This window comes from Parasteatoda tepidariorum, chromosome 5, assembly GCF_043381705.1.
Source record: "Parasteatoda tepidariorum isolate YZ-2023 chromosome 5, CAS_Ptep_4.0, whole genome shotgun sequence".
Lineage (NCBI taxonomy): Eukaryota > Metazoa > Arthropoda > Arachnida > Araneae > Theridiidae > Parasteatoda > Parasteatoda tepidariorum.
In genome coordinates this window covers 71,061,743-71,080,999 of record NC_092208.1, presented here as the reverse complement: position 1 = coordinate 71,080,999, position 19,257 = coordinate 71,061,743, and the positions used below count along the sequence as shown (strand labels likewise).

The 19,257-nt window shown below is 29.0% G+C and overlaps 1 protein-coding gene across 5 annotated transcripts in view; it reads left to right on the top strand.

The window, feature by feature from the left end:
* LOC107447180 (protein Wnt-5b-like) overlaps positions 1–19,257 on the top strand; it is a 410,427-nt gene that overhangs the window by 329,009 nt on the left and 62,161 nt on the right. For all 5 annotated transcript variants that reach the window (XM_071180545.1, XM_071180546.1, XM_071180544.1 and 2 more), the window contains 1 exon segment: positions 17,448–17,634. In XM_071180545.1, the coding sequence (XP_071036646.1) occupies positions 17,507–17,634 (128 nt within the window). In that variant the 5' untranslated portion in view covers positions 17,448–17,506.

Genomic DNA, 19,257 nt, shown 5'->3' with positions numbered 1-19,257 from the left:
ACAGAGAACGCAAAATAAGGTATTACATTCGATATTAAAATTGAACCTTGAAATATGAAGATAAATTTTCTTCTCCATTTCTTACGCTAATTTGATGATTTTTTATCTATGTGCCGAAGTTCCTGTTTCGGTTTTTTAAATTTTAGGAAAAAATGATTTTAAAAATTTTTTAATTTTAGGAGAAATAAAAAAAAGAGTTTTTTAAACATGCAATTTTTTAAATTAAAATTAAATAGATATTAAATTTCATAAATCTATATCACCTTCACATCTGGGACTTGTATCTTTATTTGAAAGGCATTATTGTGTCTCCCCCGACAGTGCCGAATAAGGTATTTTATAGGATGAAAAAATTGAGCCTAGAAAAATCGAATTTAGTTTTTTTATCAGGAAATTTTTTAACTTGATTTGATTTCTTTTATTTAAGTGCCAAAATTTAAGTTCTTGTATTTTAAATTTTAGGAAAAATGCCATAAATAAATAAATAAGCAAACAAACAGAAAGATTTCTTAAAAAACATACAGTTCTATAAATTAAAATTAAATAGATACCAAATTGGATAAATCTACATCACCTTCTCATCTAAGATTTGGTTTCAAAATTTTTATCACTTAGCGTACCCTAAGTGATTGAGCCTCATTTGGGGGAACCCTGACTCATAAAAAAAGTTAATTATCAGGTGTGAGTACTCTAATAGAATAAACAGCAAATTAAATTCGAAACATATAATATGAAGAAGGAAATTCTCTCATAGTTTCATCAAAAACAGTCTCAAAATTTGTTTCTGTGTTAGGCAGTTAAATTCGCAATCCTGTAGTGACTATAATAAGTCTAGTAAATTTCAGCGTAGGCATTAATCAAACTGTGTAAAGTAATTATAATTTATTTAAAAAATACTTATGATTTTTGTAGAAGAACTATTTTAAACTGTGATAATGATTATCGAAGAAAATTTTTTTTTTCATTCTTGAACCCTAGGATTTCGCGGTACAGGTTTTCGGAACAGCTGGAATAAGGTATTTCATTTGATTAAAATATCGAACATTGAAAAATGGAGTTAATAATTCTTTTATCAGGAAATTTTTAAGTGGTTCTAGATTAAGATATCAAGGTTCAATTTTTTTAAAACTAATTTTGGGAAAATGAAAAAAAAAAGATTTTTTTTTTTAAAAATCATACAATTCTATATATCAGAATCAAGTAGGTATCAAATTTTTTAATTCACTATCCCCTTCACAGCTGAGACTAGGTGTTGATATCTTTATTTGAAATGCATTATTGTGCTACACTGTAAANACCTTGAAAAATGGTGTTAAATTTTATTTTCTATTTTTTAAGTTAATTTTTTTTCTACATGTCGAAGTTCAAGTTTTTGTGATTTGAATTATGTAAAAAATAAAAAAAATCATAAAAACATGCAATTTTTAAAATTAAAAACTAAATCGATATTAAATTTTATGAATTTACATTACCTTTATAGCTTAGACTTGGCTTGATAGCGTTATTTGAATGGAGTTATTGCATCTCACTCGGATGCGCTGAGTAAGGTATCTTATATGATAAAAATATATTAAACCTTGAAAAATCGTGTTAAGTTTTCTTTTTATCGAGGAATTTTAAGTTGATTTCTTTGCTATGTGTCAAAGTTCAATTTTTTTGTTGTTAAAATTATAGAAGAAATAATTTTTTAAAAAAACATTCGATTCTATATATTGAAATTGAAGAGATATTAAATTTTATAAATCTACATTACCTTCGTATCTGAGACTTGGTTTTAAAATCTCGTTGAATAAAGTATTTAATGCCAGGTAAAAATTTGAAATTTCGAAAAATTTAGTTCAATTTTCTTTTTATCGAGAAATCTTTTTATCGAGTTGATTTGATTTCCTTTATCTTCTGTCCTTTAAAATTATAAAGAAAGTGATAAATTAAAATAAATAAATAAAAAAAAACAACATGCAATTCTGTAAATAGAAATTAAGAAGAAATTAAAATTATAAATATAATAAAATTTTTTATTTTCACCTTCATTTCTGAGCAGTTTTTCATTGCATCACCTTCACAGCTGAGACTAGGTCTGATATCTTTATTTGAAAGATGTTATTGTAATTCATCAGAGAGCGTTGAATATGGTATTTTATACAATGAAAAAAACTGAACCTTGAGAAATTTAGGTGAATTCCTTTTTTACCGGGAATTTTTTAAGTTCATTTAATTTATGTGCCAAAGTTTAAATTTTAGGGAAAAAGAGAAAATTAAAAAAAAAAAAAAATGCAATTCTATAAATTTAAATTAAAGCGATAATAAACTTCATAAATCTGTATCACCTTCACAGTTGAAACTTGGATTTTGAAATCTTTTTTTTTTGTTAGGTGTTATTAAAACTCATCCGAGTGGGTTGAATAAGGTATTTTATACTATGAAAAAATTGAAAATTTGGAACAATCGAGTTGAATTTTCTTTTTTAGGGAGGAATTTTTTAAATTGATTTGATTTCCTTTATCTGTGTGCCGAAGTCCAAGCTTTTGTCTTTTTAAATTATTAAGAAAGTGATAAATTTAAGAAAAAAAGAAATTTGCAATTTAATAAATCGAAATTAAGAAGAAATTAAAATTATATATATACATCACCTTCACAGTTGAGACTTGGTTTTGATATCTTTATTTGAAAGGTGTTATTGTTTCTTAAGAGAGGGCGTAAAATGAGGTATTGAATTCGATATTAAAATTGAACCTTGAAATATGGAGATAAATTTTCTTTTCCTTTTCTTATGTTAATTTTTTTTAATTTTTTTTTTATCTATGAGCCGAAGTTCATGTTTTGGTTTTTTTAATTTTAGGGAAAAATGATTTTAGAAATTTTTTAATTTGAAGGGAAATATTTATTTATTGCATTTTTCCTAAAATTTGAAATACAAACTTAAATTTTGGTACTGAAATGAAAAAAACCAAATCAACTTAAAAAATTTCTTGATAAAAAAATTAAATTCGAATTTTCATGGCTCAATTTTTTCATCGTATAAAATACCTTATTCGACACTGTCGGGGGAGATACAATAATACCTTTCAAATAAAGATACAAGTCCCAGATGTGAAGGTGATATAGATTTATAAAATTTAATATTTATTTAGTTTTAATTTAAAAAACTGCATGTTTAAATTTTTTTTATATAAATAAAAGGATTTCTTAAAAACATACAATTCTATAAATTGAAATTAAATAGATACCAAATTAGATAAGTCTACATCACCTTCTCATCTAAGATTTGGTTTCACAATTTTTATCAGTTAGCGTACCCTAAGCGATTGAGCCTCATTTTGGGGAACTCTGGCTTACAAAAAAAAAGTTAATTAGCTGGTGTGAGTATGTTAATAGAGTAAACAACAAATTAAATTCGAACCATTTAATATGAAGAATGAAATTTTTTCATTGTTTCATCAATAACAGTCTCAAAATTAGTTTCTATGTTAGGCAGTTAAATTCGCAATCCTGTCGTGACTATAATAAGTCAAGTAAATTTCAGCGTAGGCATTGATCGAACTGTGTAAAGTAATTATAATTGATAAAAAAAATACTTGTAATTTTTTGTAGAAGAACTATTTTATACTGTGATAATGATTATCGAAGAAAAATAATTTTTCATTCTTGAACCCTAGGATTCCGCGGTACTGGTTTTGGGAACAGCTGGAATAAGGTATTTCATTTGATTAAAATATCGAACATTGAAAAATGGAGTTAATAATTCTTTTATCAGGAAATTTTTAAGTGGTTCTAGATTAAGATATCAAGGTTCAATTTTTTTAAAACTAATTTTGGGAAAATGAAAAAAAAAAGATTTTTTTTTTTAAAAATCATACAATTCTATATATCAGAATCAAGTAGGTATCAAATTTTTTAATTCACTATCCCCTTCACAGCTGAGACTAGGTGTTGATATCTTTATTTGAAATGCATTATTGTGCTACACTGTAAATCGTTGAATAAAATATTTTATGCAATGTAAAAAAGTATATTTTTTGTATTAATTTTTAAAAAAAAAATGATTTTTATAAATGTTTAATATATTATCAAATAATTTGCATAAATAAGTGATTAAATAAATTATAAGATATTTGATGTTTTAATAATTTAAATGAAACTTATTTTAGAGTCAAAATCAATAAAATCAATAGATTAAACTACTTTTTATTGTAAACCTATATTACTTCATAATGTTATTTTGTTGCAGTTTCACCATAATTTGAAGTAACAGCTCAGAAGTTTTTATCGGGTATCACGAGATTCGAGATTAAAATTTATGACAAAATTAGGTGCAATTTTTGTATACATTATGCGAATCATACCTTTTGTGGAAAATGTTTTTAAATAGTAGTACCAACTATTGCTCGAAATACACGAGAAGACCTAAAATCTAGCTTCAAAGATTAAATAACGGCGTTGTTTATAGCTTCTATCGGATGAAACATCTAGTCAGCTGAAATATCGAACATTTTTCTTCTCTCTTAAGAACTAAATAAAGAAATAATATAGCTTAACAATTCGATAAACAAAGCAACCGGTAGTTATCTAGATAAAGTATTATATCACTTTAACAAAACGAAACAGCACAACCTATCAACAAAACAAGTGAAATTATTTAACTTATCAAATGAAACAACATAACTTATCAAATCTGAATAGCACAACTATATCCATTGAATGTCTTTAATTTGAAAACATCAGTAAAAAACCTCTTAAACTTTATCGCCTGGCCACTTAATAAGCTCTTTCGTTAAGGAAAAAAAAAAAAAGTCACAGTTCAAATGCCTTACACTTGAGGAATTTTATAGGGTACTTTTTTATCTAGCCGTATGGAATTATCTAGGCTTCAGAAAGGGCAAATAACTTAAATAATTCTGAAGTTTTTAATACTTTTTAAAAATTGTCCATTTCGCTACATTTTCTACCGAGACAAACATTAATTACACAGGGGAAATTTTTTTTTGTTTTCTACTGTATGCAATTTTTTAATAGACCTCTGATACCTTCGCATCGCTTATTTCAAATCTGAAATCAATTTCATTCTCCAAGTTACAATTTTTTTAAAATGAAATTTGTTCTTATTTTTTGTCAAAATTTACAAGTATATATAACAGGGAGTCGAATGATTGTTGCGACAAACTTCTCGAGTAGTTAGGGTACATCATAAGAATTAAAATTGCATAGCAACCCATGCCCGAAAAAATAGGCATACCCTGCTAGGGGTGCTTCCCTATCATAAGCTATTTCTTTGTATGCAGGTCATAATAGGTGAAGTTCCTTCAGCCGCGTACGATGACATTTCAGTGCGTGGATTCCTGAACAATTTTAATCCTCATCATATGCCCAAACTTCCCTATAAGTTTGCAGCTTTATTTACGCAACCCCTGATATATATATATAATGTTTTTAAATATATAATGTCGTTAATGTTTTGACGCCCGGTGGCTGAGTGGTAGCGCTTCGCGCTGCCGTGCCACAGGTCCTTGGTTCGATCCTTGGGCCGGGCAAGGCCGACTCAGCCTTTCATCCCTTCAGTGGGTCGATAAAATGAGTACCAAGCATGCTTGGGAACTAACACTGGGGGTTCTGCGTTCGGCTGACCACCTGACCGGAACATATGCTCTTGCACCCCAGAGCCCAAGGTCAAGAAAACTGAGATGGGCACAGTCGGCCTTGGCCCTCTTAATGGGCTGTCGCGCCACTGAGTTAGAGTTAGTTAGTTTTTAAATTTGTATATTTAAATAAAAGTAATTGATCAAAAATGACATTTAAAAAATATCTTTGACTTTAGGAGCAAAACTGATTTCTGATTCGAAATCCTCACACTCGAATTAGCAAAGTTCAAGTATTTATATAAATGCAACAAGAAATTTGATAGCCGTGTTATCAATGTCAATGTTTCTCATTTTTTGCAAATATTTTTGAGTCTAAATAGTGCAGCTTTCGAGTAACTTTTTAAACATCGAAAGTTAAATCACGAAAATATATCGTCAAAGAATTTCACAAAACTAGCTTGTTTTATACATATTACGTTATTTACGATTTTCAGAACAAGCACAGAGGGTGCTGAAGGTAGGCTAAACATCACATATCAGTCAGGAACAACTGTTGCTAACTCACACCTGTTATGAAAATAGCTTATTAATCGCAAAAAAAAGGTTTATTTTATGTAACTGGACAGACTGACACAATTTCGATATCAATTTATTAACGCGGATATTTTATATTTTATAACCGTCGTTGAATAGCCGACCCAATTTTTTGGGTTCATGACTACCAATATTCAACATCAAGTATTGGGAGAAATTCGCCTTCGTGGTGGATTTTTTGATGGAACTGATCCTCTTTTGCGTTACATGGAGAAGAAAACAACGAAACTTTCCCTGAGTTAGCTCGATGTCAAGGGGATTCTAAGACATAATCCGTTTACCGCAGAGGATATTTCACGTCAGCACTGTGGTTGGTGCAAGCCGGGTGCGGATCATAGAGTTGAAATACTGGGTGGGAAATACCGCACCATATATCAACTCTATGGTGCGGATCTGAAGGCGAACGCTGTATCCCCTGAGTCATCACGGCTCCATAACGTGGATAAGTGAATCAAAAATGAAATGATAAATGAAATAAATAAAAAGTAGTAGCAACTTATTTTAAGTTATTCATTGTATTATTATTCGGCGCGGAGAAGCAATTCTGACCAAAACTTAATAAACTTCAGAGAAAGTGGTGTTAAGACTTTCTTGAATAGTAAAGTGAACTTAATTTAGAGTTAAAAAAAATTTAATTCGAGTGAACCTAGAGTGAGCTATGAAGTTTCAATTCATTTCCTATATTTATCTTCGTTTATTTTATTATTATTATTTTAAATTTTTATCTAAAGAAGTTTAAACATCCCATTGCCCTCTCGAAATGCGTCAATTCTATATTCAGGGCATTAATAGAATAAAATATGATCACTGATAAGCTGATGTATTTTCAAATGAATATAAGTTCTTTTAAAAATAGTTTTCGTTTATATGGTCGATTAGAATAATCGACCATTATTATAATTAGATTTTAGTTAATTAGAATTTTATTAACAATAATTAGAATTTATTAAACATTATATTTGAATTTATATTATTTATTTCATTAATTAGAAATTAATAATTAGAATTTTATTAACAATAATTAGAATTTATTAAGCATTATATTTGAATTTATATTATTTAATTTATTAATTAGAAATTAATAATTAGAATTTTATTAACAATGAATGAATTTTCTTTTTCAAGAAAATTTTCCAGTTTAAAATCAATTTGGCGCTTTGGCGATTGTAGTTGACGTAGCAGATCACGATACGGAAATATTCCCAATAAAAACACGAAAGAATGTCATTCATATACCAAACTTCATTGGTTATTATTAATAACCGGTTAATGTGATAAATTCGCTTAAATTATTCCCTTTAACCGACTTATTTGGTTATTATTAATGTAGACAGGTTAGAATAAATGATAACCAACTATTCACACCGACATTAATATATATATATATANTTTCTAAGGGATATCATTAGATAAAAATATTTGTAAGTATGCAACTGAGTGATTGATTAAAGCTGCGAAATTAAATGAAGCTGAAAGTATTAATAAGTTTGTTTCAAGCAAAGAATTATTTGAACTGCTGAAAGCTATTCCAATAAATCATTTTTAATATCTTGTTAAGAAAATACTACTAATCCCCAAGTGCATTGACTGCCGCGAAGATAACGGCAAAAGCATGCAGAATAAATAAACAGAATTGGATGGACATAATTTTTTGACCTTAAAAAAAGATTTTTACTGAGTGGGAACATGATTTATTTCAGATAATACTTCTCACGATACAAATTAGGCAACGTGCCATTTGTCTTGAACTATTGGGTAATTAAAAGTATGTTGCTTATCAATATTGGTATGCAATTAAAAGTATAAATGTATGTATGGTCAACATAAGAAATAATGAAATGAAATATAAATTTTAAAAACTACGTTTTTCGAGTAAATTTAAATCCAGGAAATAATTTTATTTTTGTTTCACCACACGTAGAAAAAAAGTATGGTTAAAACTGCCAGGCACTACGGGATCATCAAATAACTCGGTAATTATTACCGAAGCACTTAGGTGATGATTTTGGTAAAATTAACAAAAAAATATAGATTTATAATAAGTGATGAAATTTGGTAAATGTGGTAAAATTTGTTACTAATTTAATCATGATAGCTTAGAGCATGGCATAAAAACCCTTTATTCTGTTAAATCTACTTTTCAGTTTTGTAGTTTTTACTAAATGTGTGGTAATAAGAACGATTATTTTACAGATCAGAAATTCCTGCTGACCATTATCATTTGAACCGAAAAAATACTAAATGAATGATTTAAATAACGTATTTATTTTTTTTTATAACCATAATTTTTTTTTTCACTAGAAATGTCATTACCATACAGTACAGTGAGTTCGCAAAAAAAATTTTTTTCTTCGAGCGAGAAAAACATAAGGTATTTTTTTTTTCTTTTTTGAACTTTTGAAAAACTCGAAGGGAATTTTCAATGGTAGTAGTTTATTACGAAAGTGAAGTCCACTTGAAAAACGTAGTGTTTGGGATTTTTTTAAATNTACGTTTGGGTTTTTTTTTTTTTTTTTTTTACTTTATTATTATTTTTTTCTACTTTGAAATTTGATTTTTTTTAATTGAAAAGTGATAAAAATTTTGAAGGATGCTAAATTCTTTTTGGTGATAAAACTGCGATACAAATTTTGTTCGAAGCGTTTCGGAACGATTGAAGCGTTTATGCGCATCCAATGCTGAGCTCCAATTAAAATGTGAGCCCACGACAGAATCATTCGAAAATTCGGCAAAATTTTCGTTGGAATAAGTTATTATTGTTTATAATAAGACGATTAATTCATCTTGTAACGGTCAGGAAAGGATTGAAGCATAACGCTCCGATTAAAATTTCAACTTCGATTAATTTCTGATTTTAGACAAAAAGTAATTACAATTTTAGATTGAAATAATTTCAATAGGCGATAAATTTTGTTTGAAGTTGTCTGGAAACGATGGATACTAGTATTTTCTGTCATAAAGCTCTTGCTTCCTGTAGAGATATGAGGACTCTAGTTGAATAGAAAGTGGTCGGAATTATGATTCATGATAAATCTTATTTTGCGATAATCTGACTATAAATTGCGCTTGTAGTGCCCAGGAAAAAATATTAGCTTGCATTGTCCTCAGGTTTTTGGCTCTAGTGAAGTTTAGAGTACTCTGTTTAGTAGGAAAATAGTCTAAATTTAAATTACAAGATACAAGCCTAGGAACATAAAATTAATTAAGCAAAAAAACAAAAAAAAAAAAACAGCGTATTAACTTTAAATAATATTACTTTCTTAAATTCTTATACTCTTATTTTTTATACTTTCCAGAAATAAATTAAGGTATATATTTGTATAAACAAGTTTATTTTAAAAAGTACCGGATAAAAATTACAATATAAAGTACCGGCACTTTTGATGAATCATCCATAAAATCCATTTTACCTTAAAATCCCTTTTTACCGTACATTATTAAATAGTGACCTTAACAGTAATATTTATTTAATTAGAGTGATTCAGTGGTTTAATGGTTGTTATTAGTGTAAAAATCACGGCATATCAGATTTTTGTTCCGTTACTTAATCCAATAAAAAGGAATTTTGCGGTAAAAAGTACCGTCACCCAGAGTACCTGTTCTTTTTACCGTAATTTGATTCGGGAATTTTTATAGTGTAAGGGACAAATTATTGTTTATGTTTTTTTAATAATTGAAAGTTGTGACAGATTCTTTACTCAATTTAATATATTTTTGCAAAAAATGTGAACCCGCATATGTTTCTCGACATTCTTTAGTATATTCTAGAATAAAACTTACAACGAACCTATCACAATGAACGTTCTATGTTTAGAGTCGCTTTCAAAGAAAAAAAAAATAGTTCGTAATTTTTTCTACTCAAAGTAAGAATGCGAAAAATTACATTTAGGCAATATAGTATGATTATTACTACTTGGTACTTCTTATTTCCGTCGTACTGAAGCTGCCCAACGGGCTATTGATGACGGTCTGGAAAAAAAAAAAAACTCTGAGGATGATCCGTAGACAACATACATACGTCACATATCATTTTACAGGGAAAGCACATTCGCAAACCATCCATCTGGCAGATCGCGATTTTGATCTGAAGCAGAGCATGAGGAATCTCCGACCCAGTACTTCCTAAGGTATTGATTTGTTTTGTGAACATGGAGGACTTTGTGATCACGTCAGATTTAGCGTGCACCAGTCACCATTTTGTACACGAGGAGACCTCGATCGGCAGGGATCGAACTCACTTCCTCTGGGACATAGTCCCAACGTCCTTTCAACAAGGCTATTCAGGCCCTGTATAATTATTGTTGCTGTTGTCATTGGCCGTTAAGGCAGAGGGGGTGTGATTGTTCTTATTTCCCAGTTGCGTCATCTATGCTTAAGAATTTGACTTCTGACACACCCGTACGTCACACCCATTTATAGGGCAGGCCCATTCATACAACCATTCATTCATCCACAGATCATAATTTTCAACGGAAACAGAGAACGACCAATCTCCAATTCAGTGCCCCCAGAAGCATAATTTGTTATGGGAACATGGAGGACTTTGTCACGTGACAGATTTAACGTGCACCAGTCACCTTTTACTACACAGGGAGTTTTCAGCCGACCGTTCTCACAAATGTGAGTTCAGCGCCCTGCCAACCATGCAATCCCGGCCCCTGTATAATTATTACTTTGTATATATATATATACATATTTATAATATCAATTAACAACTTCAAAAAACAATTTACTGCATTCGTTATTGCTTCAAAATGTATTTTTATTTCAAATTTCATTTATTTCTAAATTTGTATACACTTTTATGTTATGATATTTTCCATTTTCCTTTCCTATGGGTAAAAGATCACACGGTAAGACTAGATGAAGACAAATGATGAGAATTAAGTACTTTAAGAGATGAATTGTATTCCCCTTCTAATGAGTCCAGAACACGAATCTAGATGTTATCTCTCATCATACTCATTCAACTAAATGATAAATGATAGCATTCCTCTTTAAACGAGATGAATTAATCTGTATTTATAGACAACTCAATAACACGAAAAAAAGTTATTTTTTTAAGTGCCTGTTATTAGAAAATTAAGGCTTTTTTATTGCTATTTTGTTTTAAAGTTGTATTTACTTCGAAAAGAGTGTGTGCTTTTACCATGAATTTCCCAATTATAATTGAATCTAAACAACGTTTTAATTAATTAAAAATACATATATTTTCTAATTTTAAAGTTGTTAAAGAAATTTTCATGTGTTTCGTCTTAAACATAATTTTTTTTTCAATTCTTTTTTCAAAAGAGAAAACGTGCAAATCAAATAGGAGTTAATAAGCAAATCATGTTTATACTTTGGTCCTTCTTTAAATAAGAAGCAAAGTTAGTTGCTAACATTTTAATTTAAACATACTTTTTTTTTAACGGAAAATATGAATTATTGTTAATTATCTGAAAGAAAATCCCCAATTGAAAAGTTTGACCTATTTTTTATTAACACGCCACTTAGCTTAAATGACAACTCTCCTCGATATGATTCTTTCACCAAAATGGCTGTTTCACAAAAATATTTTTTAAACACTTCAGCACATAAAATGAAATCGTTAACAACTATTTTATCTATCACAATTATAGAGTTTCACAAAGCAACAAAACTTCTGAGTTATTATAATCAAAATAACTTTACCGATTGGAAATTGGAAAATTTGCTTCCATTTCTGTTTGCTACTGTGTGTTAAAAACACGGAAGTTTGCGAAGTAACCAGTGGCCGGTAGACTCTAATAACTTACTAGTCACTTTTTTCAAAAAAAAAAAANAAAAAAAAAAAAAAAAAAAAAAAAATAGTGCGTGGAGCCCCTCCGCTCGGAAGAAGTTAAACTTCGCAACCTGCGACGCTAATTGTAGAAGAATGAGCAGTCGTAGAAGGATCACTAGTTCTATTCAACGACTCTTTTTCCTGCTCCGCTTGCTTCCGCGCTCTGTAATCACGGTAATATTGTGAATTTTTCCCTCGTGGACCTCTTGAACCAGTGCTTGTGGTTGCCTCATCGTCTCTCCCTGGAAAATGTATTTGTATTAATAATGTATGTGAATGTAACTTAAGAGAAAACCTAACAATCAATTGATATTCACAAGAGACGTACCTTGACATAACCTTAAATCCGTCGCATTTTCCTGTGGGATTGTTTTCACTCATTTTTTACAATTGTTATCCGCTAAATTTGAAAATAAAAAATTCTACCCTATTAAATTATGAGTGTATCAAAACAAACTAAAAAAATATTTACAGAAAAACAATACTTTTATTATTTTTATGCTAGTGAGAACCAAAACAATATGGAAATGAATGAGGAAAAACTGGATTCACCACGTGATTTCCCGGCCAATAAAAATGTAGCGTTAAACGTCTAACGCAACCTTGTTGGAAGTCCCATAAAGNAAAAAAAAAAAAAAAAAAAAAAAAAAAATCGAATAAGTCGGTCATTGCTATTGATAGGTCCTTTTCATTTAACACCTACTTTTTGCAAACTATTTTTTGCATGGATTAGATTATGTTTTTTCTTCTTCCTAAATCATACTATAAATAATCTACGGCTATAAAAAGTCAATTCAACTGTAAAAATAATATATGTGACAAAATTAATTGAACTTGCTTACTTTAAAGAACTTTATTTAATAACATGTGGGGAGGCAAAATACATATAATACATAAATTACAACTTTGAAGTATGCGAATTGTTAAAGAGCTCTCCTTCCACACGAATCTTTCCACCACAGATAGATGGATTATGAAAGATCAAAATTTTGAAAGGAGACATAGGACATCTTAATGAAAATTGTTTTCCATAGTCTCTTTCTGAATGGATGTACTTTCATCATTAAACCATTTTCCAAATAATAATAATAAATAAATAAATGAAAAAGTAAGCTGTTGTTTATTGCATTTCAGTCGCCATTTTTTTTTGGTTGACTTACCACGTGATGGATGGCGAGTTGTTATTTTGAAGTCTAAAGTTAAACAGTAAAGGCGCTTAGCTTTAGTATTTACAGAGGTAGAAATTATGTGAATGCCATCTTGCTCCTCGAGGTAACACGCTCCACTTTTTTTTAGAGAAAAGCAGTTACATAAAACTTTTAATTTCTAATAAAATTTCAAAATCAGTCTAGAGGTTTCGGCTTCGCCTGTAGTTTTTCCTGAATAATAAATAATGCAAATGTAGCAGAGCAAATAAATGTATAACTAGCGACATTGATATCAGCAACTAAGAGTTGTTTTTTCCCTAAAAGAGAAAAAGAATTACGAAACTGTCATGGCTGAGCCGAGAAGGCTACAATGGGATGCCTGCAAGTGACGTAGTTCAGTTATCTAGATCCTGGCAACTGTTCTTTCCATTCTATTTCGAGTAAGCCAAACTCGCCAAGTATCAATTCTCTTAGGTGACTCATTCTATATTCTTTTACAAAGATTCTTTCTCCATACATTTCTTACTTATTACTAAGGCAGACACGAATCCATGCAGAACATGAACAAATTAATTATGTATTAAAATTGCCAGGTACACTGAACAAAATATATCACGATTACAATAAAATATGTGAACAAATAATAAATCTAAGTTAAGTAAAAGACGTAGACGCGAAAGAATTATATGTCAACAAAACAATGTGAGATATAGCGCTGTATTTAATCAATTTCTTGTTTATTAACATTCTCACTTATGTGACGAAATTTAGCTCAACTTTAGCACTAAATTTTGCTTATAAGCTATCAACTGGAGCGGACGTCATGTGTGGGTATCTGTGATCTTCTTGAAGTGCAAGAAGTACTCAATTAGGTAAAATATTACATTATATGCTGTGCAAAGGCGAAGTAATAAGATCATTATATGAACAATTAGCATTTGCATTAATGTCTTAAAAAGTGAAACATTTTAATAATAAATCTTTAATAATAAATTCACAATACAAAATATGAGCAGTGGATTTATTTTTACAGAAGATTTTTCTGTTATGTTCACAAAACTACATTTTAAATTTTTCAACAGAAATATTAATAATTATAAATGTACTAAGAAATAATTCTTCGTTAAAGTTATGGTTGATTGAAGAATTAAAAAATGATAATATCAACATAGATTAGTAGCTCACTTTTTTAATATTCTAAAGAGGTTTATGTGTGTGTCGTTTAACATTCAGCCTCGCTACAATTAATTTTTGCTTATTTTTCAGTTACATAATCTTTTTTTCATAGCTGGAAGGGTTGTACTATGAATATCAAAATTCTTAAAACTTTATTAGAAATGTGAAAAGATAAATAAATTTAATAAGACATGATAAGATAATTAAGTTACTCAAAGTTTTGTAATATCATTTAGGAATAGATGAGATAATAAATATGTATCATTTTGAAATTTTAGTTGAAACTTTGAACTCATACTTGGAAACTTTTACTACAAATGTGAAATTATAAATGAAATTAGCATGACTTGATAAGATAATTGAAGCTAGTTATTGTTAGTTTTGTTATCTCGTTTAGGCATAGATGTGACTATCAAATATTACCCGTTTTAAAATTTTGAAACTGCGAACTCACACTTAGAAACTTTTATTGTAAATGTGAAATGATGAATTGAATTAATACGACATGATACATGATAATTAAAGCAATTTATTCACATTTTTGTAATCACGTTTGGAAATAGAAATGGTCATCAAATATGTCTTGTTTTTAACTTTTAGTTGATATTTTGAACCCACATTTGGAAACTTTGATATGAGAAATGATAAATTAAATTAATAAGGCACGATATAAGATAATTAAAGCAATTTATTTATCGTTTTGTATTCTCCACTAAGTTGTCATTAAATAAGTTTAGTTTTAAGATTTCGTTCGTTTTCATTACGTAAAACTCGAATCGCTTTTTAAATTATTTTCTCATCCTTTTTTTACGATATTAAGAAAATAATTTTCTAAATTTAAAAATACATAAATCAATTAAACTATTTTTTAATATTTCTGATAACTTTTGAATGAATATTTCAGCTAAAACAATTTATTGCATATTAAAATATAGACAGTTATTACACGTAATTTTAATCAAGATCTTATTTTAGAGTTTTTTTCTTGTTAAAAGTCTGGAACAAAGCGTTCGTTACATTTGACATTGGTATTAGTATGTGGTGTATAATAACCGTTGCCATTTCAAAAGATTAAAAAAATTTTTTTTTCATGAAATGTTTTTTTTTTCATTTTGAGGTAATGTTTATCATTTTACTGTTCTTGTTAGTTTAAGTATTTAAGTAATTCTTTTGTAACTAATATAAAAATCTTTTTCTAGATATTATAAATAAAGACTATAAATCTATAAAATTAATTAAAAGTTTGAATTCTCCTCGTGCTTGTCATAAATTTTTTCTTTCATCTGACACCCAACACACTTTTTTTTATTCATTCAGGTAATTTTTTTTCTTGCTACCTGACCATTTTAATGTTAGACCATCATTCGCTAATAAATGTGACTAATATTGTAATCCGATATAATAGTATTATTTTATCGTATTATTAGAAATTATATATATATATATATATATCCAATATTATATTACCTTGCGCACATCCATTTTCGAGCCCGTCTTTCGTATCTAACAAATCGAACGTGCTTCAATACTGCAATAAGAACATACTATAAAGAAAAATCCTTCTATTTACACTTTTACCTCAATTTGCATTTCTGTTTTCATATTTTGTAATCTGACAATCTTGTTACAAAAATATTTTAAATCATTCTTGAAAATTTTCCAATTCATGTAAGATCATTTGAATTCGCTAATCACTTTATAGATTTTGTTTTATGCCCGCCAGGTGGCCGAGCGGTTAGCGTGCCTGATTGCGAAGCCAATGGCCGCGGGTTCGAATCCCTCTCTGGGCATGGTTGTTTCTCTCTCTTGTGTTGTCCTCTGCTGTGTGTGATGAGTGAATGCGGCCCATCCAATGAACGGGTTTGTGGCAGTGTGGCGTGGGCAATGTTACTCGCCTCCGTGACTTTGGTTCACAGGTGCCCACTGGGTAACGCGAAATGAGTAACAACTCTGGCATCTTCTAAGGCGAAACGAATACGATCTTTCTTTGTTAAAGAACGCATAATGGAATAATAATGAAAAATAAATAAAAAAATGACGGGGAGGGGATTGAATTTCGAAGCGGTCTAGCTCCCCTTAATATTAAGTTATAATTTTCCAACTCGGACCCTAAGAAGGTGTCCCATTGCATAGCTGATTGTGAGAGGACTTTTGAAGCGAAATTGTGTGCTTCTCGTGTTCGAGCGGTCTGGTGGTCAAAACACCGGACTAGTAACTCACGGTTGGAACGAGGGAAAGCAGGCTCGAATCCAAGCTGAGGCGATTGCTCAAAAAATTTTCTTTTTTTTCCCTTCTTTCGCTTATNATATATAATGTTTTTTATTTATCCTTGCGAGCATAAAAATTTTTAATGAAAATCACTGATAACTATTACTAATATTTTAATTAAGTAGAAGATATGATCGCATAATATTTTACATTTATTTTTTACGCAGACTTACATTGTAATTACGTGTAATCGTATTCTATTTTACACTCATCTCAGTGAAAATAAAATGAAAAGGAAGCTCCACTGTAAAAATTTTGCGGAAAAAATGATTAAATATCAAATTATTTAATTGTTATTTTACCATATTCAACCAAAACAGTCAAGTAAGCATAAAAAAGATGATATTCAAACTGAAAGAAAAAATTACAAAACTAAGTGAGAGGAAAAATTTTAGTGATTGCTTTTACCTAATTAGGCTTAACAACCACAATTCTATCAGCGTCTAGGCCCACCTTATGAAACCATTTCGTTTCGTGTAGTTGGGTACATACTGTAGTTGAGAAGGCTAATCGGTCAATCTTATGACCGACCGAACAGAGGTTCGATTCCCAGCGTTGATACCATAATGTTTCCTCCATTACTTCAATACATGGAAAGTTTCTAGTGTCCTGCACCCTTCAATCGGAGACCCTAGACTATTAGAAAACGAACCCACAAATATCCTTTTAAGCTTTATTTTAGGTTTTAGAAACTATGCCAGTTGTAAATGATTACAAAACCGTAAAGGTAAAAAAATGTTCCTAACCATAAACTTTCTGAATGATTGGTTGACCTGCTGCCGATTATTTTACCGTAATCTCAAAATAAAAATTCTAACAGTGTAGAATGATGTAAAAAAATATTTAAAGTGTTTTTGTTTATATAAATTTTTATTCCAATAGGTTGATCCATGTATAATAAAGTTACATCCATGTATTGAATAATTGTATATACAAGTGGAATGAAGTGGAATAAAAGACGTAAAGTGGTTGCAGATGGTGCACATTGGATTCCGTTTATCGAAAAAGTTATTCTTCTCACATTATTCCTAACATTCGAAGCATGTGCAACATCGATAGGAACATGGATGTAAGTAAATTTGTCTTATTTTATTGTTCCTTTAAAAACAAAATTTTATTGTTTGTGTTTCTATTTTGGATTGCATAATCCGAATTATAAATAATTCATAACAGCAAATAAAAATAAATAATTAACTAAACAAGAAATGCTATCTTCTGTAATGAAAGTATTAAATAATTTTGAAAATTAAAATTTGATTACATTTGACCTAATAAGTATATCAAGTTTTTTCCACAGCGGAGAGATAATAAGAAATACTACCCCGGAAGAGTTATGTTTCTTTCAACCTAAGTGGAAGAAATGATAGAAACTCTTTTTCAAAAAGAAATACCAGGTGTGAAATCTACATTAAAGAAAATTTCAAATCGAATTACGGTATAAAATACGGGCACTTAAACCGTAATTTTACAGTAATATTTACTTAATTTGAGTGATTCAGTGATTTTACGGTAGTCATTACTGTAAATATTATAGTATATCAGATTTTTTTTCTGTAACATATTCCGGCAAAAATGGATTTCAGAGCAAACAGTGCTGGTACTTTTTATCATAATTTGATTCGGAATTTTTTACGGTGTGCTTTGTTAAAGAATATTACATTTACAGTAGCCAAGCATATTTCCAATCTATTAAATGTATCATTTTTAAGTAAGTGAAAACTAAAATCTAGTAATTGGAAAGAAAAATCAATTTGCATTAAAAAATTTAAAATTTTAGTGCCTTATTATTTCATCTAAATGAGTATTAGTAAATAAAATCGCATTTTATAGTTGTATAAAGAACTATTGAAAAATCGCAATTAATTTTATTTATATATAGTGCTAAATTAACAAATCACTTTCAAAGTATGTATGCTATTAGTGATTTCAAAATTTAAAATAGCATACAAGATTTTATAATCAACTACTGTTGAATTAATAAATATTTCATAACAATAAATATGTTTAATTATTTAATAATATTAAATTGCATGAATAAGTTTGAATACTCAAACTGATTATAAATTATATGGTATATAGATTTGAAAAGGAACAATCAAATAATATGTAGTTATTTCTTTAAATAATAGAGGTGATAAAGTTTCAGCTTTCTAGTACTATATTAATTTTTATTTGCTTAAATTTAAAATATAATAATACTTATTGAAAAACGGTCGTATTGGTTACTCTTACTGCCATCAGCTTCGTTTAGTTTCTTCCATTTTATTCAGATTTTTTCCATTTTATCCAATTTTTTTCAATGTCTTACACAGAGAAAAAATTTGGTAAAATTGCCTTACTGTGTAGTAATGAAATTTCTGGTAAAAAAAGCAACATAATGATAAAATAAAATACATAATAATAATAATAGTAATAAAAACAAAAATTAACTGAACTTAAATCATTCATTTTGTAATTTTTTAGTGTGTACGGTAATGGTTTAACGAAAATTCTGGTTTTCTTAACTTTAGCGAACTTACTCTTAACTTTACCGAACTTATTCTTAACTTTACCGAAATCATTAACAAAGCACTTTGGCAAAATTTTTGTTGTTCCCATAAAGTCGGAAACTCGGTAAATGTTACCATATCTTGGTAGTTTTGATCATACTTTTTTTTTCACACAGAAGAAAAAACAGTTTTTTTCCCAGACA